A 25,350-nucleotide genomic window follows, 5' to 3' on the forward strand; every position below is an offset into this window, starting at 1 on the left:
TTTGCTTCAATTAAGACTATAAAATTAATAATAAAGGATATACTGTTTGTCATTACAATCAATCATTAACCAAGTTTACTAATTTTTCATTAAAGCTGACAAAATAAGGGGAGGATTAACATTCCAAAACAGAATAAGGAGATTACATCCATGTGACATGAAGTCAATCCTGAGCAGGTAAAGACCTTGGGCAGGTCTCCTTTCATCAGTTCCCCCTGTTCACCTAGCAGTAAACAGGTACTTGGGTGTTAGGCCACTGTTCTGAGTGGCACTCTAGGAAGGGGGGAAAGTAGTAGTACACTTTAAATAGCGCTGAGCTTTGAAAAGAACCAAGATAGGATAACAGGTTCTAGCCCTTATAGTCAATTTTTCCCTACCAGGCAAAAGGCTCACTCAGGTTATTTAAACAAAATAGATTCACAAACCAAATATGGTTATGCTATGGATATTATGACAAGTACTTATTTTGCAATAAATTTTATGTTACTATTTTTGACATTGTTATCTATGCAGACAATATTGAAAGTGTTGGTGATTATTATTTTAAATTTATTATTATAAATAAAACTGACTACAGTAAACACTTGATATAATAAACTAATAAGGGTGATTTTCCAAGTGTTCATTATATCACAATATAGTAAAGAAATTAAAAAAAAAATAGCAAAATATCAAAAAATAATTTAAGTACACTACTCTACTGTTTACCTATAGTACCGTACACATAATTTACACTTACATTGCAATAAACATTGAAAATAAAGGAATTAAAAGTACCAGTTACTCAACAGATTTTGTTCATTTTTTAAATGTTCCTTATATTAAGATTTTACTGACATACATCTACATCAACTTTGTAAATCAGCTTATGGTTACATACAATTTGGGGTATGAAAAAATCTGAAATCTACTGCCAACATGACTGACTGCTACCTATCAAAATAGCTTGGGGAAAATAAAATTTATTGTTAAACAATGTCTTACCAGAGTCAATGGTTAACAAAAGCAGTTACAAGCAGGCAATAATTAAAATAAGCAATTATAGACAGTCAATAATTAATTAATTATAAGCAATTAATGGTTGAATTAAGGAAGTATAGGCATTTATTAGTTGAATTAAAGAATTATAGGCAATCAATGATTACATTAAATAATTATAGGTTTAACACATTACCCACTATGTTTATTAATACTTTGTCTACAGTTAAATGTGAATTAAACAATATATAATTTAAAGAAAAGCTCAGAGTTTGTAATAGTCTTTAAACATTTAGGACAGGAAGAATAGTGTGATTACCCCTTGAGTGAAAACAGCCGGGTTGCCCTGCTCTAACATGTCTTCCAACTCGTCACTAGTCGTGTTGCGCCCAGCTGCACAATACAAGTGTGATGACAGTCAGATCCAGCACACAGGGTAAGGAAAATACAATAACATGGCATTAAAATAAAGTACTTACAAGAAGTTATACATAGAATGAAATATATTATACAGTAGGCTCTTTTGTAAAAAACTGTTTAGTGTTATTTTTATGTAATGCAACTGAAAAACTGCACACAAAGTTGAATAGCATGTACTATGAAAGCCTCTCCATATACTTTTCAATTTCAGATGTACTTTTCAATTGCATTTACAAATAATCACACTGTGTAAAGGAGCTATATAAGAGAGGCTACCGTATGCTATACTAGACTACCAGTAATTATTTAGCATTTTTTAACATTCCGGCCATCCCCCATCGAGGTAGGGTGGCCCCTACAAAGAAGAAAACCCTTTTACTTTCACTCAAACAATATCTTGCCAGAAGCATGCTTACATTACATTATAGTTCAGAGGACCCTTCAAACTGCATTCGGTATGTACTCTCTCATATTCATAAAATAAAGATACTAGAGTCCCAACAAATTAACAAGTTGTTTCTGGTGTTCTATTATAAAAGACAGCTGTGTATGACACTAATAATGGTGGACTGGCATTTTAATATTTATAACTCAAGCATTCTTAAATTGGGGAGGACCTCATGTACCATCAGTCAAGTGAATTTTCTCAAATCTAAATATATTGAACACCCATGGTGATGTCACCATTGTTGTTCAATATATTTATAGATGGAGTAGTAAGAGAAGTGAATGCTTAGATCTTGGCAAGTGGTGTGGGGTTAAAAGACAAAGAATCTAACACAAAGTGGGAGTTGTCACAGTTGCTCTTTGCTGATGACACTGTGCTTTTTGGGAGATTCTGAAAAGAAGTTGCAGAGGTTGGCTGATGAGTTTGGTAGGGTATGTAAAAGAAGGAAGTTAAAAGTGAATACAGGAAAGAGTAAGGTGATGAGGATAACAAAAAAAATTAGGCAACGGAAGATTGGATATCAGATTGGAGGGAGAGAGTATGGAGAAGCTGAATGTGTTCAGATATTTGGGAGTGGATGTGTCAGCAGATGGGTCTATGAAGGATGAGGTGAATCAGAGAATTGACGAAGGGAAAAAGGTGAGTGGTGCACTGAGGAGTCTGTGGAGACAAAGAACTTTATCCATGAAAGCAAAGAGGGGAATGTATGAGAGTATAATTATACCAATGCTCTTGTATGGGTGTGAGGCATGGGTTGTAAATGTTGCAACAAGGAGAACGCTGGAGAAAGTGGAGGTATCATGTCTGAGGGCAATATGTGTGGTGTGAAAATAATGCAGAGAATCCATAGCTTGGAAATTAGGAGGAGGTATGCAATTACCAAATCTCTTATCCAGAGAGCTGAGGAGGGGTTATTGAGATGGTTTGGACATGTAGAGAGGAAGGAACAAAATAGAATGACATCTAAAGTATACAAATCTGCAGCGGAGGGAAGGCGGGGTAGGGGTCAGCCTAGGAAAGATTGGAGGGAGGGGGTAAAGGACGTTATGTGTGTGAGAGGCTTAGACTTCGAGCAAGCGTGCATGAGCATGTTAGACAGGAGCGAGTGCAGACAAATGGTTTTTAGGACTTGACGTGCTGTTGGAGTGTAAGCAAGATAACATTTATGAAGGTATTCAGGGAAACCGGCAGGCCGGACTTGAGTCCTGGAGATGGGAAGCACAGTGTCTGCACTCTGAAGGAGGGGTGTTAATGTTGCAGTTATATAACTAGTGTAGGCATGCCTCTGGCAAGACAGTGATGGAGTGAATGACAAAGCTTTTCTTTTTCGGGAAACAGCCGATGTGTTAATAAAAAACAAATTAAAATGACTATTTTTTGACTCACTACCTGCCAAAGCTATATCATCTTGCTTAACTCACACAAACAGTGCAGATAATTCATTATTTATTTATTTCATTTATTTATGTCTTTGCAAACAGTACATAGAGATTATGTATTTACAATAATGGGTTGCAATGCAATGAGAGCCTCTATTATGCCTAGGCATTATGGGCACATCTGGTTTAATACAAATTATATACTATAGCTTCTGGAAATAAACACTTTCATTTTGTATAAACTATTCTGGAGGACCCAGTCTTATGAACTGTGTAGTGTTGGTACTGTTCTCTTGTTCCAAATATTGAGGACTATGCAGCTTGTGTGTTTTCCAGAGACTGCACTTCACAATCTGATACACTTTTGAGAGATGGAAAATTATAGCTTTCTCTTCTGGCCATGCAACTGATACAGAATACAATAGTCACAAAAGAATACAATAGTCACAGTGCGGTCGCATCTACACATACATTCGGTACATTTCACATTATCCCAGTGTTTTTAGTGCTTGTAACTGCAAAATAAGTCACCATGGACCCCAAGAAAGCTTCTAGTGCCATCCCTGTGGTAAAAATGGCGAGAATTAGTATGGAATTGAAAAAAGAGATTAAGGAAATGTATGCAAAGTGGGTTGAAATGCAAACCTTTATGGATGAAAATCACCCTAACACAGCTATTGCAAGCCATGCTGGTGACAATGACAATGTTGTGGCCCATTTTAGGAAAATCTTAAAGGAATGCGAGGTACAGAGCTCTATGGACAGATTTGTTGTGCAACAGAGGTCCAGTGACTCTCAAGCTGGTCCTAGTGGTATTAAAAGAAGAAGGGAAGTAACCCTGGAAAAGGACTTGCTACCTCAAGTCCTAATGGAAGGGGATTCCCCTTCTAAACAATAACTTGCACACTCTCCCCTCCTCCCATCCCATCAATCATCACCAGATCTTCAATAAAGGTAAGTGTCATGTATTCTATTCTTAGTTGAGTAGTAATTGTGCATGTCTTCTTCAGTTTGTGTGTATTAAAATTAATATTTCATGTGGTAAAAAAAATTTTTTATTCATACTTTAGGGTGTCAGGAACGGATTAATTTGATTTCCATTATTTCTTATGGGGAAAATTAATTCGGCTAACAATAATTTCGGCTTACGATGAGCTCTCAGTAACAGATTAATATCGTAAGGCGGGGGTCCACTGTACATACAACCATATATGTACATACACACCCTTCTGGGTTTTCGTTTATTTCTTACTAGTTCTTGTTATTGTTTATTTCTTATCTCCATTGCGAAGTTGAACAGAATTCTTCCTCCGTAAGCCATGCGTGTTGTAAGAAACGACAAAAATGCCAGGAGCAAGGGGCTAGCAACCTCCTCTTCTGTATAAATTACTAAATTTAAAAAGAGAAACTTTCATTTGTCTTTTTGGGCCACCTTGCTTCAGTGGGATACAGCCGGTTTGTTGAAAGAAGAAAGAAGATATTTGATGAACTTTAAATCGGAATGGACACCAAATTAATTACAGCCTCTCCTCGCTTAGCAACGTACTCATTTACCGACAACTCGGAATTATGACCAGCTCTCTGACCAGTATGCATACCTAAATAAGGCATATTAGAACCGATTTCCTCTATTCTGCTTATTACAATACACAGTACACTACTGTATAAACATTTAAAAATAAACCAGAAATGTTATAAATGGTGCAAAGGTGACATTAAAATAATATCCAAGATGGTCAACACAAACCCACTACCATTATAGTATGCTCCTCACTTAGCAACGAATTCATTTACTGACATGGTCTTAGGAACGGAACTCCATTGTTAAGTGAGGAAAGGCTGTACTTCAAGATATGCTTGATCTTGAACTCTCGGCTGTTATTCCTAACACGACAATTGCAGTGCATATTTCTGTCAGTTTATTCTTCCTCCGTAAGCCGGGAGCAAGGGGCTAGTAACCCCTTCTCCTGTATTATTTTATTATTTTTATTTTATTATCACACCGGCCGATTCCCACCAAGGCAGGGTGGCCCGAAAAAGAAAAACTTTCACCATCATTCACTCCATCACTGTCTTGCCAGAAGGGTGCTTCACACTACAGTTTTTAAACTGCAACATTAACACCCCTCCTTCAGAGTGCAGGCACTGTACTTCCCATCTCCAGGACTCAAGTCCGGCCTGCCGGTTTCCCTGAATCCCTTCATAAATGTTACTTTGCTCACACTCCAACAGCACGTCAAGTATTAAAAACCATTTGTCTCCATTCACTCCTATCAAACACGCTCACGCATGCCTGCTGGAAGTCCAAGCCCCTCGCACACAAAACCTCCTTTACCCCCTCCCTCCAACCCTTCCTAGGCCGACCCCTACCCCGCCTTCCTTCCACTACAGACTGATACACTCTTGAAGTCATTCTGTTTCGCTCCATTCTCTCTACATGTCCGAACCACCTCAACAACCCTTCCTCAGCCCTCTGGACAACAGTTTCGGTAATCCCGCACCTCCTCCTAACTTCCAAACTACGAATTCTCTGCATTATATTCACACCACACATTGCCCTCAGACATGACATCTCCACTGCCTCCAGCCTTCTCCTCGCTGCAACATTCATCACCCACGCTTCACACCCATATAAGAGCGTTGGTAAAACTATACTCTCATACATTCCCCTCTTTGCCTCCAAGGACAAAGTTCTTTGTCTCCACAGACTCCTAAGTGCACCACTCACTCTTTTTCCCTCATCAATTCTATGATTCACCTCATCTTTCATAGACCCATCCGCTGACACGTCCACTCCCAAATATCTGAATACGTTCACCTCCTCCATACTCTCTCCCTCCAATCTGATATTCAATCTTTCATCACCTAATCTTTTTGTTATCCTCATAACCTTACTCTTTCCTGTATTCACCTTTAATTTTCTTCTTTTGCACACCCTACCAAATTCATCCACCAATCTCTGCAACTTCTCTTCAGAATCTCCCAAGAGCACAGTGTCATCAGCAAAGAGCAGCTGTGACAACTCCCACTTTGTGTGTGATTCTTTATCTTTTAACTCCACGCCTCTTGCCAAGACCCTCGCATTTACTTCTCTTACAACCCCATCTATAAATATATTAAACAACCACGGTGACATCACACATCCTTGTCTAAGGCCTACTTTTACTGGGAAAAAATTTCCCTCTTTCCTACATACTCTAACTTGAGCCTCACTATCCTCGTAAAAACTCTTCACTGCTTTCAGTAACCTACCTCCTACACCATACACTTGCAACATCTGCCACATTGCCCCCCTATCCACCCTGTCATACGCCTTTTCCAAATCCATAAATGCCACAAAGACCTCTTTAGCCTTATCTAAATACTGTTCACTTATATGTTTCACTGTAAACACCTGGTCCACACACCCCCTACCTTTCCTAAAGCCTCCTTGTTCATCTGCTATCCTATTCTCCGTCTTACTCTTAATTCTTTCAATTATAACTCTACCATACACTTTACCAGGTACACTCAACAGACTTATCCCCCTATAATTTTTGCACTCTCTTTTATCCCCTTTGCCTTTATACAAAGGAACTATGCATGCTCTCTGCCAATCCCTAGGTACCTTACCCTCTTCCATACATTTATTAAATAATTGCACCAACCACTCCAAAACTATATCCCCACCTGCTTTTAACATTTCTATCTTTATCCCATCAATCCCGGCTGCCTTACCCCCTTTCATTTTACCTACTGCCTCACGAACTTCCCCCACACTCACAACTGGCTCTTCCTCACTCCTACAAGATGTTATTCCTCCTTGCCCTATACACGAAATCACAGCTTCCCTATCTTCATCAACATTTAACAATTCCTCAAAATATTCCTTCCATCTTCCCAATACCTCTAACTCTCCATTTAATAACTCTCCTCTCCTATTTTTAACTGACAAATCCATTTGTTCTCTAGGCTTTCTTAACTTGTTAATCTCACTCCAAAACTTTTTCTTATTTTCAACAAAATTTGTTGATAACATCTCACCCACTCTCTCATTTGCTCTCTTTTTACATTGCTTCACCACTCTCTTAACTTCTCTCTTTTTCTCCATATACTCTTCCCTCCTTGCATCACTTCTACTTTGTAAAAACTTCTCATATGCTAACTTTTTCTCCCTTACTACTCTCTTTACATCATCATTCCACCAATCGCTCCTCTTCCCTCCTGCACCCACTTTCCTGTAACCACAAACTTCTGCTGAACACTCTAACACTACATTTTTAAACCTACCCCATACCTCTTCAACCCCATTGCCTATGCTCTCATTAGCCCATCTATCCTCCAATAGCTGTTTATATCTTACCCTAACTGCCTCCTCTTTTAGTTTATAAACCTTCACCTCTCTCTTCCCTGATGCTTCTATTCTCCTTGTATCCCATCTACCTTTTACTCTCAGTGTAGCTACAACTAGAAAGTGATCTGATATATCTGTGGCCCCTCTATAAACATGTACATCCTGAAGTCTACTCAACAGTCTTTTATCTACCAATACATAATCCAACAAACTACTGTCATTTCGCCCTACATCATATCGTGTATACTTATTTATCCTCTTTTTCTTAAAATATGTATTACCTATAACTAAACCCCTTTCTATACAAAGTTCAATCAAAGGGCTCCCATTATCATTTACACCTGGCACCCCAAACTTACCTACCACACCCTCTCTAAAAGTTTCTCCTACTTTAGCATTCAAGTCCCCTACCACAATTACTCTCTCACTTGGTTCAAAGGCTCCTATACATTCACTTAACATCTCCCAAAATCTCTCTCTCTCCTCTGCATTCCTCTCTTCTCCAGGTGCATACACGCTTATTATGACCCACTTCTCGCATCCAACCTTTACTTTAATCCACATAATTCTTGAATTTACACATTCATATTCTCTTTTCTCCTTCCATAACTGATCATTTAACATTACTGCTACCCCTTCCTTTGCTCTAACTCTCTCAGATACTCCAGATTTAATCCCATTTATTTCCCCCCACTGAAACTCTCCTACCCCCTTCAGCTTTGTTTCGCTTAGGGCCAGGACATCCAACTTCTTTTCATTCATAACATCCGCAATCATCTGTTTCTTGTCATCCGCACTACATCCACGCACATTTAAGCAACCCAGTTTTATAAAGTTTTTCTTCTTCTCTTTTTTAGTAATTGTATACAGGAGAAGGGGTTACTAGCCCATTGCTCCCGGCATTTTAGTCGCCTCATACGACACGCATGGCTTACGGAGGAAAGATTCTTTTCCACTTCCCCATGGACAATAGAAGAAATAAAAAGAACAAGAGCTATTTAGAAAAAGGAGAAAAACCTAGATGTATGTATATATATATATGCATGTGCGTGTCTGTGAAGTGTGACCAAAGTGTAAGTAGGAGTAGCAAGATATCCCTGTTATCTTAGCGTGTTTATGAGACAGAAAAAGAAACCAGCAATCCTACCATCATGCAAAACAGTTACAGGTTTTGTTTCACAGTCATCTGGCAGGACGGTAGTACTTCCCTGGGTGGTTGCTGTCTACCAACCTACTACCTTCTGTATATATTACTAAATTTAAAAGGAGAAACTTTCGTTTTTCCTTTTGGGCCACCCCACCTCAGTGGGATACGGCTGGTGCATTGAAAGAAGAAAGAAAGATTTCTGTCAGTTTACCAGTAGTATCTCTGACTTCACATGAGCTCAACTTTAATTTGCTGAATCAAGTGGACAATTATAACATGCCTAAAATGGGATAAGAAACTTTGAGCTTGCAATGCTGAACTTCAACCGTGACATTGCATGGAAGCTATCTTAACTCATATTATCAGTACCTTTGCAGAGAAGACAAGGAAAGCTTTAACCCTTTCAGGGTCGAGAGGCCCCTCTCCTAAACTTCTCAGAATCAAAAATGTTTCGGAAAAAAAAAAATCTTTCTTTCTTGTTGAAATGATAGAGAATCTTTTCCCGATCATAATGACACCAAAAGTTTGAAATTTGATGAAAAACTTATGGAATTATGCTCTCGCTAAGTTAGCGGTCTCACCGATGTTTACGCATCGGCGATTTCATCCACTTTGAGCCTTATTTTCGGCCAATTCCTGTATACCAGTCGACAAAAATCATATTTATTTCGCTAGAACTCCATTTTTTCTGTCGAATGAATACAAGAAATCACCCATTTACCAATTTCAACTATCCAATAAAGTGGTTAGAAATTGGCAATTTTGCCAATTTCACACAAATTTCAGAAGATGCCAATTTCTAAATAGGGTCCAGAATAAACAAGACAGCCATTCCTGGCATTAAAATAACAAGTTTTCTGTTTGTTAGTCACATCCCCAGGCCCCTCTTATATTTCTTTTGCTTTCCACTTTGAATTTTTATATCACAAAAAAATAGAAGATTTACTGTTATGCAGACTACTGCATTAGTGTAGAAATGGTATAAATAATATCAGCGCACTTGTGAAAGAATATTAAACTCACCAGTTGATGTGTATTGGACGCTTGGCATGATTTGTTTACTTTTGAATTTTGGTAAAAATCGAACATTTCTGCTACTTTGAGCTCAGTTTCAAGGTACTGTTCATTGTGAAACCAATCAAAATCATCTCAATTTCTGTAATATGTCTTCCATTCTATAAAATGAGACCAGGAAAACTAGACTACAACCATAAATACCATACGAAAATACAGTGCTAAGTCGTTGTTTTAATCCAAAAACACAGTTTTTTTTTCTCATTATGCACTATGTGTTGCAGGATTTTTTTATACTGCACACACTGACCACATAAACCATTCTTTCATAAGTAGGCCTACCAGCTTTCTCTTGCTAGATTTGAAGGCGCTAGAATTTAGGCGTTCTAGTACGTCAATAACCCTGGTGCGTAAACCGTACTAGTACATCGAAAACCCTGAAAGGGTTAATTAACACCTTCATGCTAACGGTTTCGGAATTCTTGAGAAAAAAAAATAAAAATAGTAGAGAATTTTTTTATGAGGGTAAGGACTCCAAAAATATGAAATTTGATGGAAAACTTAATAGAACTAAGCAAGTGCAAAGTTACTCGTTTGGGCACAATTTGCGTCTTGGCAATTTTGCCCACTTTAAGTCCTATTCTAAGCCAATTCTGTTGCTCAATTCGACCAAACTCTAAGCAATTTTGCTAGAATGCCTTCTATTCTATCGAGCACAAGAAACTGCGCAGAAGTTGATAATTTTGCCAATTTTATACAAAATTAAAATAAAATCCATTTTAAAAACAGTCTAAAATAAACACTGGAGACATTCTAGGCACTAAAGCAATATATCCTCTGTTCTTTACTCATGTGTTCAAGTCTCTCCTATATTACACTTTTATAGAGGAATAAGTTTACTGAGTATACCAGGAAAAGTATATGGTAGGGTTATAATTGAAAGAATTAGAGGTAAGACAGAATGTAGGATTGTGGATGAGCAGGGAGGCTTCAGAGTGGGTAGGGGATGTGTAGATCAAGTGTTTACATTGAAGCATATATGTGAACAGTATTTAGGTAAAGGTAGGGAAATTTTTATTGCATTTATGGATTTAGAAAAGGCATATGATAGAGTGGATAGAGAAGCAATGTGGCAGATGTTGCAAGTATATGGAATAGGTGGTAAGTTACTAAATGCTGTTAAGAGTTTTCATGAGGATAGTGAGGCTCAGGTTAGGGTGTGTAGAAGAGAGGGAGAATACTTTCTGGTAAAAGTAGGTCTTAGACAGGGATGTGTAATGTCACCATGGTTGTTTAATATATTTATAGATGGGGTTGTAAAAGAAGTAAATGCTAGGGTGTTCGGGAGAGGGCTGGGATTAAATTATGGGGAATCAAATTCAAAATAGGAATTGACACAGTTACTTTTTGCTGATGATACTGTGCTTAAGGAAGATTCTAAAGAAAAATTGCAAAGGTTAGTGGATGAGTTTGGGAATGTGTGTAAACGTAGAAAGTTGAAAGTGAACATAGAAAAGAGTAAGGTGATGAGGGTATCAAATGATTTAGATAAAGAAAAATTGGATATCAAATTGGGGAGGAGGAGTATGGAAGAAGTGAATGTTTTCAGATACTTGGGAGTTGATGTGTCGGCAGATGGATTTATGAAGGATGAGGTTAATCATAGAATTGATGAAGGAAAAAAAGTGAGTGGTGCGTTGAGGTATATGTGGAGTCAAAAAACGCTATCTATGGAGGCAAAGAAGGGAATGTATGAAAGTATAGTGGTACCAACACTCTTATATGGATGTGAAGCTTGGGTGGTAAATGCAGCAGCGAGGAGACGGTTGGAGGCAGTGGAGATGTCCTGTCTAAGGGTGGTGTAAATATTATGCAGAAAATTCGGAGTGTGGAAATTAGGAGAAGGTGTGGAGTTAATAAAAGCATTAGTCAGAGGGCAGAAGAGGGGTTGTTGAGGTGGTTTGATCATTTAGAGAGAATGGATCAAAGTAGAATGACATGGAAAGCATATAAATCTATAGGGGAAGGAAGGAGGGGTAGGGGTCGTCCTCGAAAGGGTTGGAGAGAGGGGGTAAAGGAGGTTTTGTGGGCGAGGGGCTTGGACTTCCAGCAAGTGTGCATGAGCATGTTAGATAGGAGTGAATGGAGACGAATGATACTTGGGACCTGACGATCTGTTGGAGTGTGAGCAGGGTAATATTTAGTGAAGGGATTCAGGGAAACCGGTTATTTTCATATAGTCGGACTTGAGTCCTGGAAATGGGAAGTACAATGCCTGCACTTTAAAGGAGGGGTTTGGGATATTGGCAGTTTGGAGGGATATGTTGTGTATCTTTATACGTATATGCTTCTAAACTGTTGTATTCTGAGCACCTCTGCAAAAACAGTGATAATGTGTGAGTGTGGTGAAACTGTTGAATGGTGATGAAAGCATTTTCTTTTTGGGGATTTTCTTTCTTTTTTGGGTCACCCTGTCTCGGTGGGAGACGGCCGACTTGTTAAAAAAAAAAAAAAAAATTAAAAATTTTTACCCTATTTCTTGTATAATAGAATATAACCAGGAATGAGTAATCATGGTTTACAGCATCCCAATAATTTAATCAGATCTAGTAAAAACCCTTAAAACAGATCAAGGAGTGTAGGAGGGGGCCATACCCATCCTCAGGAAAATCGTCAAAAATTTATTATTTCCACTACTTTCAGCCCAATTTCAGGATATTCCAGGTCCTGAAACCAATCAAAATGATCCTCACTCAGCAGTATATCTTTCAATCTATCAAAAGATACCAAGAAACAGCCAATAAAACCATAAAAACCATCCTAGAAAACATAGCAAATTCACTTATTTTAAACCAAATGCAAGGTCAGAGTTTTGCTTTTCCCATCATGCACCAGATGGGACATAATTATTTAATACTGTGCCCACTCACTACACAGCCCCATTCTCTTATGTCTATGCCAAAATTTACCAGCTATGCTACAAGTGCATGGAATGAAGTGCCCCATTCAACATTAAATACAGGCTGGGGAAAGTTATGGCATTCTGTAGTAAATTCTTTCACTGGTTTTCCCTTGCTTGAGAGTCAGATTAAGGAATTTGTTCAGCTGGCAAGGAGATTACCAGGTGATGACTTTGAAGATATGAAGGAAGATGATTTGAATGAGCTCTTAGAAGATGATGAAGACAAGAGTCCAGAGGAAATGTTGGCACAGCTCAATGCACAGATACAAGGGAGCCAGATAACAGAAGAACAACCACCACCTCAAGAAAAACAGTTAACATTGCAGCAGTTAGGTGAGCAGTTCCATGTTGCTGCTAAATTAGCTCACTTTTTCACTGAGGAGGACCCTGACAAATCTAGAAGCAGTGCTTTGAAATGGGGTCTAGAGCAACTGTTGATACCTTACCATCAGCGGTATAATGTACTGCAGGGTAAAAGAAGCCAGATATCCATTACAGAATTTATGCACACTCCAATGTAGAACCATTGACTTTAGTACCAGAACCTCAACCATCCACCTCTGCTGACAACGAACAATCATCCAACTCAGCCCAGTAGGGCCACACCATGCATCTCCACTCTCTTTACAATCACTGACATACACCAGCACCACAATTTAAGGTAAATATTATTATTTATGTTGCATTTGTAATCTTAAACAACAAAAACAACATTATCATTTTTATTTTTATAAGATCTGGTTGTCTAAAAATAAAAGTTGTTTGGCTTTTTGGGGATGTCCCAGGAATGTAACCCTATTTTTCCTATAAGTTCTTCAGTTTATCTCACCTGGATTTATCTAACACAGCATTTTCAGGTATGTAACTACAGTGTAATATAAGGGTCTAATGTACTTAATTTTGTTATACAAAAAATAATCACTTACTAATTTCGAGCTGTCTCTGTATCCTGCCCTTGCATCGTTCACGGTAGTCTGTCTGTGTTCGGTTGTACTCAGTCATCACCTCAACGAACTTGCGACTCAATGTCGAGTGTTGCGTCTTCTTTATCCTTAAATCCGCACTTGCCTTACTCACGTGTTCTTCTGACTCGATGTTTTGTTCGATTACTGCCAATGGAGGAAAGACAATGTCACAAAAAATGTTAGTAATATGTTAGAATTTTTTTGACAGAGAAAAATAATTAAAATGGAAAAATTTACATAAATGTAAGAAAACCTATTTATTAAGAAATAGGAAAAAATAACGTTTAGAAAATGTTAGGTTTTGAGATAAAATTAAGAAAAATTAAAAATTTTTTTTAGATTTATAAAATTACAAAAATGTGTGCAATGATTTTTATTAGAAAACTGTTAGACAACAAAACATAAGTTCTGATGCTCTTTTTTAAACCAAATTAAAAGTCATCAGTCATTTGATTAATGTCAGTGTTTTTACGATGACCAAATTCGTACAGGAAGGCCCTGTTTTACAGCACTTCACTTTATGGCGGTTTTCAATTAAACTCATTCATTTATATTCACTCACTATAACCTAAGGATGAAAATATTTTCAAGTAATGTGTGTTCTGTGTATGCATTTTTTAGGCCTAGCTCTATTGCTCACTTAATATATGATAGTGTAAACATATCAAGCTTTTACATTCATTTGAAAGTGAAAATATAGCCTTTTTTCAATTTCAAATGCATATATAAGCTTGATAACATGTTTACACTATCATATATCAAGTGAGCAATAAAGCTAGGCCTAAAAAATGCATATACAGTACACAAATTACTTACTGTAAATTACTGTTAATTATGTCACTTTGTACCATGTATCAGTGTGTCACCTTGTACCATGTGTGTACCAATGTGTCATCTTGTACCATGTGTGTACCAATGTGTCACCTTGTACCACATGTGTACCAATGTGTCACTTTGTACCATGTGTGTACCAGTGTGTCACCTTGTACCATGTGTGTACCAATGTGTCACCTTGTACCATGTGTGTACCAATGTGTCACCTTGTACCATTTGTGGACCAGTCACCTTGTACCATGTGTGGTTCAGTGTGTCGCCTTGTACCATGTGTGTATGTGTCACCTTGTACCATGTGTGTTTCAGTGTGTCACCTTGTACCATGTGTGTGTGTGTATCAGTGTCACCTTGTATCATGTGTGTTTCAGTGTGTCACCTTGTACCATGTGTGTACCAGTGTTACCTTGTACCATGTGTGTACCAATGTCACCTTGTACCATGTACCAGTGTCACCTTGTACCCTGTGTGTACCTGTGTGTCATTTTGTACTGTATGTACCTGTCACTTTGTATCTGTGTGCACATATGTCACCAAGTACCACTGCACCATAATAACTTCCAATGCAAAAGAATAATTTTAACTTCCACTGGCTTACAGTAACTTATATTTGCCTACAATAACTTCCACTCGCCTAAAATACTTTCTAACGAAAACTCCTACTGCACTATAACAACTTCCACATCACTATAATAACTCCCACTGCACTATAATAACTTCCACAGCAACATAATAGGTACTAATGTAAAATAACATCCACAGTAACAAAATTTTTCACTGTAAGTTTCATTAGAAGTTATTATTCCTATAATTACGAACATGTGTTAAGTCTGTGACGTAGTTGATGCTGAATCAAGTAAGGATTATAACTAATGATATAATAATCGTTGCTCTATGAACAATACACTTAGTATTTTAATAACAATTATAATAAACTAGTACTTGTACTACCATTACTACTAATAATAATTACTATTAATAATAAGGGTAATAATAATAATAGAGGAAGATAAGGAAGGCAGAATATAAATAATTATAATATGCTAGTACTACTACTAATAATAGTAATAAATAACAATAACTACTAATAATAATAACTAACACTAATACGAATAATAATAAAGAAGGATAAAGGATGCAGAACAAGGGTAAGAGTGAGGCAGCTATACCTTTGAGTTTTGCCCTGACTCTGTTGGCAGTCTTCTTTATGTCTGTCATCATGTCGTCCAGCTCCTGTTTCACCTCTGTAACACAAACAGAACCGTTATTACTGTTGATATATTACACCTTAACAGAATTTTTTTTCTCAGTCATGTTTGAAGCTTTAAAAAATCACGAAATTTTAACATTAAATAAATATATCAGAAGTTGTGTAAATTTGTGTACATACACTCAAATCTGTTACCAAGGTGTATTGTGTATTAGGTAAATGTTTTAAATTGCATGCATCTCTGACAAACTGTGTAGGACGTCTGCAACCATAATTCAGTGTTTGTGTAAATAAATGGATAAAACTATATAAATAGCCACATTCATCAGGGGATTTAAGTTTTAATATTAGTTCAGGGAGGGCTTAAAATCATAATTATATAAAATACCAGAATTACTGGGGCATTTTGGAATATTAATATCAAATTGTTTTCTAGATCGTGGGTTATTAATGGAATTGCTTTTGGGTTGGCAGAGAGCGAGCGCCAATGTTGATTCATACAAGCTGTGGTGAGGGTTGCTAATTTACTGTAGCTCACCTTATTTGGCCGGCACGTGTCAACGTCTGAAGTGTTTAGCTCACACCATAAAATACCTGCCTGGCGCTGCTATCTGAGCAGCGCAGAAGCAACTTGAGAGCTATTTAACTGAAGCAACAGACCCGTCTCTAGGCCACTTTGTGAGAGGAATGGAGAGGATAATTTATGGGGATATCCTGTATCAGGCTAACTTATTTCTTGAATTATGTTCTCCTATGACAACCAAAAATTGAGTGAATATGACGAACTCCTGAGATTAACACTCAGGAAACACTAAATCTGTCACTGGAATATCAATAATTCTACATTCTTATGTCCCTGTATTGATAAAGCCACTGGTTGGCAAAACGTCTACAAATAAAGATACCCATATGTTTCATGTGTAATTCTTCATCTTGTCGGTACTGTACACTATTCATATACAACTAATGAGGTCAAGCAACACTTTCAGTCACTATGAGGCCAAAAGAAGTTCGCAAGATAATAGATGGCATCTCCCGTATTTCTTTGTGTATTACATTCAACGAACTAGTGAGGGAGATAGTCCGAGCATGACTGAAAAGTTCTGTAGGAATTTATGATCTACAGTTTATCCAAGCAGCCAAGAAGTGGAATATCCTTGCCAACTCTTCAAGCAAACCAGCTCTTAAAATTTAAATCAATTCTACTGGAGAGAAAATCACTAGATAATGCCTCAAAAAAGGACAAAGCTTGCAACCTAGCATTAAGAGCAACACGTGCTGGGGACTTCCTCTTATCTGTCCCTAAGGTATCCTTTGTCACCCACAGTGACACCCAGACCATTCACATCGAAGTAGCTCTTCCCTAGCTGCCCCAATCTCTCCAAACACGTGTATCTGTGGTAATGCGTCAGCAGACTGATGTGTGCTCCATTGTTTGTCTCACCAGGAGATCACGTATAAGTAGCATGAGAGTGAAAGAATGCTGGACCCAAGGATGCCAACAATGTCACTAAGCCAAGTCTTGCCACAACCTACTGACCCCTCAGTCAGAACGGGAACCTTAGCTAACTAAGCCTGATGGTAAACAAAAGTATGCAGATAGTCACCATGCTACCCTAGAAACATGGTAAGCTGACAGCATGGAACTACACCTGTGTATATACATGTCGAACACCTACCTACAATACAGTAAAGCAGGTGCGCTTCTGCCAACTTTGGGTAGACCAAAAAGATCAACAAATACTGGTGCCAGGTAGCATGCTCTAACTTCGTTCAAATATTATCAAAGACACTTGGGGCATTAGGCAAGTGCGCACTCAGCTTTCTGAAGATAACAGGAACCCAGAACGACCACCTTTCTTTCCCAGACTCTGTGTTGCGATGCAGAGAAAGGCTTGTAGTAACCCGGGCAAAAGTTGCTACAGGCATCCTGTTAAGAGGGATGCTTGGGAGCTAGATGAAGTGTTCAAAATATAGGCTTTATGTTATACGTGTTAATCTAATTCCTCAATGTATCTTATTTCTACATTTAACAGCCCTGACAATGGATTGGAAGCAGATCCTAAAGGCGATGACTCTGGAACAGTTCGTCAAGACAACAGAGGATGGAAAGCATTTGTATAAAGCAAGAAGCTGAGCTTCTCCCTCTGTGTCGTAGTTCAAAAGGGTGACAAGAATGCCATCCAAGTTACAGGAGGCAATCAAGATCGGCAGCAGTACGAGCGTGAACCAATCAAACACTTGCACTGCTGCTCTTAAGGAATGAATCCTCATGGATGGTGCGAGTGTGCGAGACTAGGTGTTGAACACCAATGCTTCCAACACTGGTCTGCCCAAGGAAGCTTCCAAGAAAATACAGGCTGCCATCACTTGGAAGATAATCTGGATTACTTGTAGTCACAGTGTCTCAGAAAACGCAGGAAAGCATTAAATCGCCGAAAAGCAGAGGGGAAACATTAAGAGGCCAAAATGGGCAGCACAAGTTCACCGAGTGTTTACAACAATGAGTAGAAAACTAACTAAGAACATGCAAGAAAGTCATTAATACTTGAGGGATGGAAAAACATTAAAAGGACATTCCGAGCGGAAAAAACTGGTTAAATTTTTTTTTACCAACATCAGTGTGAAATTAAATCCCTAGCAACTCTTAGGAGAAACAGAACAGGTGGGTAAAACGCCTAGAGTACTTAATTACAAACACTAGAGCATAAACATGAAAACACGCGAAATAATTAAAACTCCCATATTAACTTGTCGACATTGTACCATTTATCTAGTTAGGTTAGGTAAGATCGTCATTAAACAGAATTGTTTGCTGACACGAGCATTAAGAAGTCATGACGAGACCTGCTAAGGAGCTTTTGGTCATCTGACCAAGGCCTTCCACTGGCTTACTCCTCCACCCATTTAAAAAAATAATAATATAAATCTAGTGATGGTACTCACTCTCGTCCGTCTGCGGTGCGGAGAGAATCTCACTATGTTTCTTCTTAACTTCTTCCACATTGTTCTGTATCTTTTCTATCATCTCTCGTATCTCCTCCACCTGTTGGCACAACAAACTCAATTAATACTACAAAATAAATATTTGACGAGGCTACATGACCAGTTCAGAAAAACTGTTGATTTATTCTACGATAAGTATACTATTAATGTTAATACTATTAGCAGTGGTACTAGTACTATTAGTAGTACTACTAATAGTAGTGCTGTATGACCCTAGTAGGTTTAGTGCTTCTTTTTGATAATAATACTAATAGTAGTATTAATACTATCAGTAGTACTGTTAGTGGTGGTGGTAGTAGTAGCTGTGGTGGTGGTAGTAGTAGCTGTGGTGGTGGTGGTAGTAGTAGCTGTGGTGGTGGTAGTAGTTGCTGTGGTGGTGGTGGTAGTAGTTGCTGTGGTGGTGGTGGTAGTAGCTGTGGTGGTGGTAGTAGTAACTGTGGTGGTGGTAGTAGTAGTAGCTGTGGTGGTAGTAGTAGTAGCTGTGGTGGTGGTAGTAGTAGCTGTGGTGGTGGTGGTAGTAGTAGCTGTGGTGGTGGCAGTAGTAGCTGTGGTGGTGGTGGTTGTAGTAGGCAGTGGTAGAGCTGATAATGTTTCTAGTACATATTAACAGAACTATAGTAATACAATTATTATTAGCATTAAAAACATAAGTATTAATATCACTAGATTATGGTCTTTTAAAAACTGTCATTGAGGTCTAGATCAATGTATACCAGACGATGCCTGCTGAACAATATGCTAAACATAATGAACATTGACAATATGCTGAACATTATGAACACTATGCTAAAAGCTACAACTTGCTGAATTTTAAACAGTGCTTAATTTATCATAAATGGCAACAAATAGTGAATTGTATACAATAACTAATATATACAATAACTATTGTCTCCCTGACTATGGCTTACAAGTGTGTTAACTGTATAATACATTACATTCATGGGGCCAGAGGTAGCGCTAAACACACACGGGTCATACAGCACCTGGGGGGAGGGGGATGAGAGGTAATCAGGTTCGATCAAACAGAGAACGGGTTTAATTCCTTGGATGAAGAGCCCCTCACTGGCGTCAATGCACCTCCCTTGAGAGGGACACTCAGTGGTGGTAGTGACCTCAGCTCACATACTGAGGATCAGTGGGCATGTTTCCTGCTGTCCCTGTTCACCTAGCATTAAGTAGCTACCTGGGCGTTAGTCGACTTTAGTGGGTCGCATCCTGGGGGTGGTAGTATACCTTAGATAGGGCTCTGAAATGAGCTGAGGTAGGATAACAGCTCTTAGCCTGCAAATTAACCTATGAGAAACTATGTAACAGACGTCAAAATATGACTGATGTTTTACTCATAACTAGCAGTCTTGTTGTACCTGAGATATATAAGGTATACCTGTGACTGGTACTGATAGGTCTTCTACCCTCCTCCTCCTGTAACACAGCCTGCAGCAAATCTTCCCTGCTGACCGCTTGGTAAACCAGGCTGTTAGTGCTAGTACCCAGCAGGCTTGTATAGCCATCACAGCCCGGTTGATCAGATACATGTGGGAGATACTGTTCAACAATTTTATTCAAGCATTCAATTGCTCTAAAACAATTAAGATTTTTTCAGACTTCCTAAATAAAAACAAGCATGATAAAATTGTCTTATGAAATCAGAACCAGAAAAATATTCTGAGCTTGGGTTCAAAAAAATATTTAATTTATTTTTCTGAAAATGTTAGATATTAAAAGTTCCCGGTATCTTGAGCACAAAGGCTAAAAACCTCAGTCCTGGATAATATATAATATGCTGGCATGGCCGTCATTGTAGGAATGAATTTATTCACTTTTAAATACGGTGCCTGCACTCTGAGGGAGGTTTAGCAAGACAGCTATTTCAGAATGATAATATATACCTCTTACAGTTTTCGAGTTTTTCTATTCTCGCAGCCCGGCCTGGGACACGGCTTCTCTGTCGATTGCCTCATCAACCAGGTTGTTGATGTTGGCGGCCTGCGGGCCCACATAACCATTTAGTGTGACTGAGTTAGCACTTGGCAGATCACTCAACATTTCTGATATCCGCTGATTATCTTTAACGAGATTTAGGCCCACCAGGAGATTTGTAAATCTAATACAGAGACATGAGAACACAGCCTTTTATTGAAGTCAGTAAAAGGGAAGCATGGGTTAAGGGCAGGTCGCTCCTGTCTTTAACAACTGCTAGATCATTGCAATGCTGTCTTGGATGCTCTGTGACACAAGCTATATGCTCACGCAGTATACAGTGATTTCTCAAAAGCGTTCGAGAATGCGACCATGATGTAATTGTGCACAAAATGCGTGCAAAGTGAATAACTGGAAAAGCTGGTAAATGAATGTTTAACTTGTTAATAAAGAGAACCAATAGCAGTAGTAAACAGAGTGAAGTCGGAGGCTGCCAGAGTGAAAAGCTCTGTTCAAGGCACGATACTCACCCATTACTTCTGTTTCTCATTCTTATATCCAACGTTGACAAGAACATATATCACGGTACCGTAGCATCCTTTGTTGATGACAGCAGAATCTTTTTGGGAGTGGCGTCTCCGGAAGATAGCTAATCTTCATGCGGATATAAATCAAATCTTCCAGTGAGACTCTTACAACACGATGTCTAACAAGAAAAATTATCAATTTGCTCCGCTAGGGAATAATGCAGAAATTGAAGACTCTAACGGAGGACAGGAAAAACTCAAATCACTCAATGGATCGAAAGTTTCATGTGCGAGACTTGGAAGTAATAATATCTGAATATGTCACAATCAATGATGACAACAATGTTACTTTTGCTTCAGCAAGAAAAAATATACGTTGGATAACTAGAACTTTCAAGACAAGAGATCCAGAGCAATGATGGAACTCTTTAAGTCATTTGTTCTCTCCAGGCTAGAATACTGCTGTACACGAGACTGCTGAGCTGGAAAACGTAGAGAACTTTCACTGCTCATATACATTCAAAACATCTGAACTACTAGGAACACCCACCATCTCTCCAATTGTATTCTGCGGAACGTATGCGAGAAAGGTACATATGGCAACAAGATACTTGGCGGACTGTACAAAATACCTCCACTAAAAAACATAGTCACGAAAAGTACACTGCAAGAGAACTCGACGAGTGTCAGAGGTCCCCGATTCTTTAACGCCCTCCCGCTGTGCATGAGGGAAATTCCCAACAAACTTCTGACTATCTTCAAGAGGATACAAGTTCAGATCAGTGCCTGACCAACGGGTCTGTAGTTCATACGTTCGACTGCGTGCGCCAGCGAGCAGTCTAACGCCAGGCCTTCATCTCCTAAAAGGCCTGGTCTGGGACCGAGCCATGGGGGCATCCGTCAGGTATCCTGCAGGAGCTATAGAACATTACCACCAACTCCATCGATCGCAGCTATAAGAGTAACCATTAGATTTCTCGTAGGAAACTAGAGGATGTCTCTGCAACTTGCTTGCTAAATCTCTGGCTCAATAGTGGATCCCACTCACATGTGACCACGTCTACTACTACTGCATCTCTCCACTGACCACTTCAAAAGGCTCCTTTCTCATGGCTTTATTAGACTGAGAAAGACCCTGGTGAGAGAAACGTTTCTCAAAAGATACCCAGGTGTTGCACGTGTCTCATTCATCTACAAATAATGGTAATGCCCTGAAATGATTATTTAATCTTTGTCAACTCTGCATGTTCTTGCACAGCATATGTTGAGTCAGTCAGCCGGGAAAAAACTCTACGGACACGCCCACCCACGCTTCACTACCACTAACACAAGCTCAGTGCCACCCATAACACGATTACCAGGGAAGGGAAGCGAGGAGAGCAGAGGGGGGAAAACAGAGAGAGAGAGAGAGAGAGAGAGAGAGAGAGAGAGAGAGAGAGAGAGAGAGAGAGAGAGAGAGAGAGAGAGAGAGAGAGAGAGAGAGAGAGAGAGAGAGAGAGACAGAGACAGAGACAGAGACAGAGACAGAGACAGAGACAGACAGAGACAGACAGAGACAGACAGAGACAGAGACAGAGAGACAGAGAGAGACAGAGAGAGACAGAGAGAGACAGAGAGAGACAGACAGAGACAGACAGAGACAGAGACAGAGAGAGAGAGACGGGGGCTTCTGAGCTGGAGAATGCACAGAGATCGTCTACTGCCTGTATAAAGGCAATACAGCACATAAATAATGGGAACACCTCAAGGTACTTGGAATGTACTCTATAGAGTAACTATGAAATACCTGATAATACATATCTGGAAAATATTGGAGGACAAAGCTGCAAATCAACACACTTCCATAACTTCCTTGAGTGAAAGATATGGAAATAAGTGTAGAATAAATGCAGTGAAATGCAAGGGCGTCATAGCCACAATAACAGAACACTGAACCAACATCTGTGACTCAAGACTGTCAACTTGCTACCAGCAGATATCAGAAATGCTGCTGTAACACGTCTTTAAGAGGAATCTGCTTCACTACCTCCGCCAAGTGCTAGATGAAAGAGGCTGTGAGCTGTGTGGGCCAACGGGCAGAAACCGGTTACAGGTAAAAACTCTAAATCGGTCAAAAGTAAATCGCAGGTAAAACCATTGAAACCGACCAAAGAAATTTCTTAATAGTGCACACATTTCCTCTCCTATTACAGTAGTTGTGTTCTCGTTGTTCATTATTTGTATTTTGACTTTCACATTTAATATACTTTTTTACCAGCGTGAATAAAAAAATATCAGTCTTGCTTTTGTTTATTACAACTGTTTTAAAGTGTTTCGTAATTGCTTACAATTATATATATATATATATATATATATATATATATATATATATATATATATATATATATATGTCGTGCCGAATAAGTAAAATTGGTCAATTAGCAAGAACTCATTTAAAATTATGTCCTTTCTAAAATTTTCTCTTATACGTTTCAAGATGTATTTTTCTCATTTATGTTAATGTAAAAAATAATAATTTTGTACCAAAAGAACCTTAGAAAACTTACCAAACCTTATCATAACAAGCACAATTTAATTTAGCCTAATCCAACTAAATATATTTTATATAGGTTTAAATAATTTAATAATAAAAAACACAATGAAATATATTTTTTTCGTTAGAATCATAATGATTTTTGCGAAATTTTTGCATACACAAATTTTCGTTGCCTTATTCAGTATGAAGGGCGGTGCTATTCAAGCCAGAATAGTAAGTTTTACCTATTTGGCACGACATTAATGCACACACACACACATATACATTAAAGGCGTATTTGAATCTATGACAAGTGTCTGGCTGGGAACACTTGTGTTGATTCCAAGTACTTTCTTTTCTTACACAGGTGTTCCTCTCCTTCAGGTAAACCATTCTTTGTTAAGTAAAAGGACACAAGTGCAAGTAATGTGACATTTTACTGTGGCAACGTTTCGCTCTCCAAGAGATTTGTCAAGCCATTACAATACATGGCAACGTTTCGCTCTCCAGGAGCTTTGTCAAGCTCCTGGAGAGCGAAACATTGCCACAATAAAAGTCACATTAGTTGCATAGAGGGAAACGTGGCCACAATAAAATGTGTAGTTGCACATGTGTCCTTTTACCTAACATGTTGTCGGTAATTCTTCCAACATTATTACAAACCATTCTTTATCTGTACAATTAGTTTATATATGTCCCTTTAAATACTTAATTTAATTTTGCACCAGTAAAATGCTTTATTAACCACTATCATCACATTCTCTGTCATCAAGTCGTTACTCTGTATTTTCGCTTCCACTCATTTAATAAATTATGAGTTCACATTGTTCATACTGAAATTTTCTTCTTTACCAGTAAATACACCGATAATGTGTTGTCCCTCTCAAGTCACTTTAAAAATGCAGAGTCGTAAAATAATTCAGTCATTACACTGAAAAAATTGCCCGACAATTTGTTTACAGTCCCAGCCTCACAGAGCGCCGTTCATTTTCTTTATGATTGAAATCTCCAGTCAAAATTACTTTCGCTTTTTTAAGGTGACTTTTATTAATAGTTTCCCTAGCGTATTATTCAGTTCCATTTATCTTGTCAAATTCTTGTCTCGCCGATGTGTTCTTCAACGCTGGGTTATGTGCGCCGACCATCATAAGTTTAATTTTATTTATAACACTTCAGTTTTAATAGTTATTATTAAAATTTCTGTAGCTTGTATTATTTCTTTTACCAATACTGACAATCCACCTCCTCTCCTGCCACTCAATACTTCCCCTCAAAGGCTCCCTCATTAAAAATGGTTCTTGACTTGGGTTGAGATGATGAAGTCACTTGTAGTGAAACATTTACTTTAATAAATGTCCTGGACTGTACACAAGTGTCCTCTTCCACAGTTTGTTGGTATCGCCGTACCATTTACAATCGACTTAGATTTCGTGTAGAGGTTCTAAATGAGGTTTCTTCTTGATAATGTTCCTTAGCGCTAGCCCTGTTGACGTTACTTCATCTCAAGGAATGGACAATATTCGAACCCAGTGCCAACCAATACTATAACTAGACGGCCAATAATCTTAGATCATGCAGTCTCAATACTTTTCGTTAGAGGTTAGCACAGGCGCCACTGTGACAATAAGTGCTAGTTTTTATGGACGAATTTCACGCCCACACGGCAGTAGTAAGATCTACCTTAATTACCTACAA

At 38.5% G+C, this 25,350-nt stretch overlaps 1 protein-coding gene across 10 annotated transcripts in view; it reads right to left on the reverse strand.

The window, feature by feature from the left end:
* Syx1A (Syntaxin 1A) overlaps positions 1-25,350 on the reverse strand; it is a 466,543-nt gene that overhangs the window by 128,103 nt on the left and 313,090 nt on the right. For all 10 annotated transcript variants that reach the window (XR_008407913.2, XR_008407912.2, XM_053785239.2 and 7 more), the window contains exons 3-6: positions 18,634-18,733; positions 15,647-15,721; positions 13,608-13,790; positions 1,298-1,371 (exon numbers count right to left, since the gene is read on the reverse strand). Coding sequence is in view for 8 of the 10 variants with exons in the window: in XM_053785239.2 (XP_053641214.1) it covers positions 1,298-1,371; positions 13,608-13,790; positions 15,647-15,721; positions 18,634-18,733 (432 nt within the window). In the remaining 2 variants the exon portion in view is untranslated. The remainder of the gene's footprint in view (positions 1-1,297; positions 1,372-13,607; positions 13,791-15,646; positions 15,722-18,633; positions 18,734-25,350) is intronic.

Source organism: Cherax quadricarinatus, chromosome 45 (assembly GCF_038502225.1).
Source record: "Cherax quadricarinatus isolate ZL_2023a chromosome 45, ASM3850222v1, whole genome shotgun sequence".
NCBI classification, from domain to species: domain Eukaryota; kingdom Metazoa; phylum Arthropoda; class Malacostraca; order Decapoda; family Parastacidae; genus Cherax; species Cherax quadricarinatus.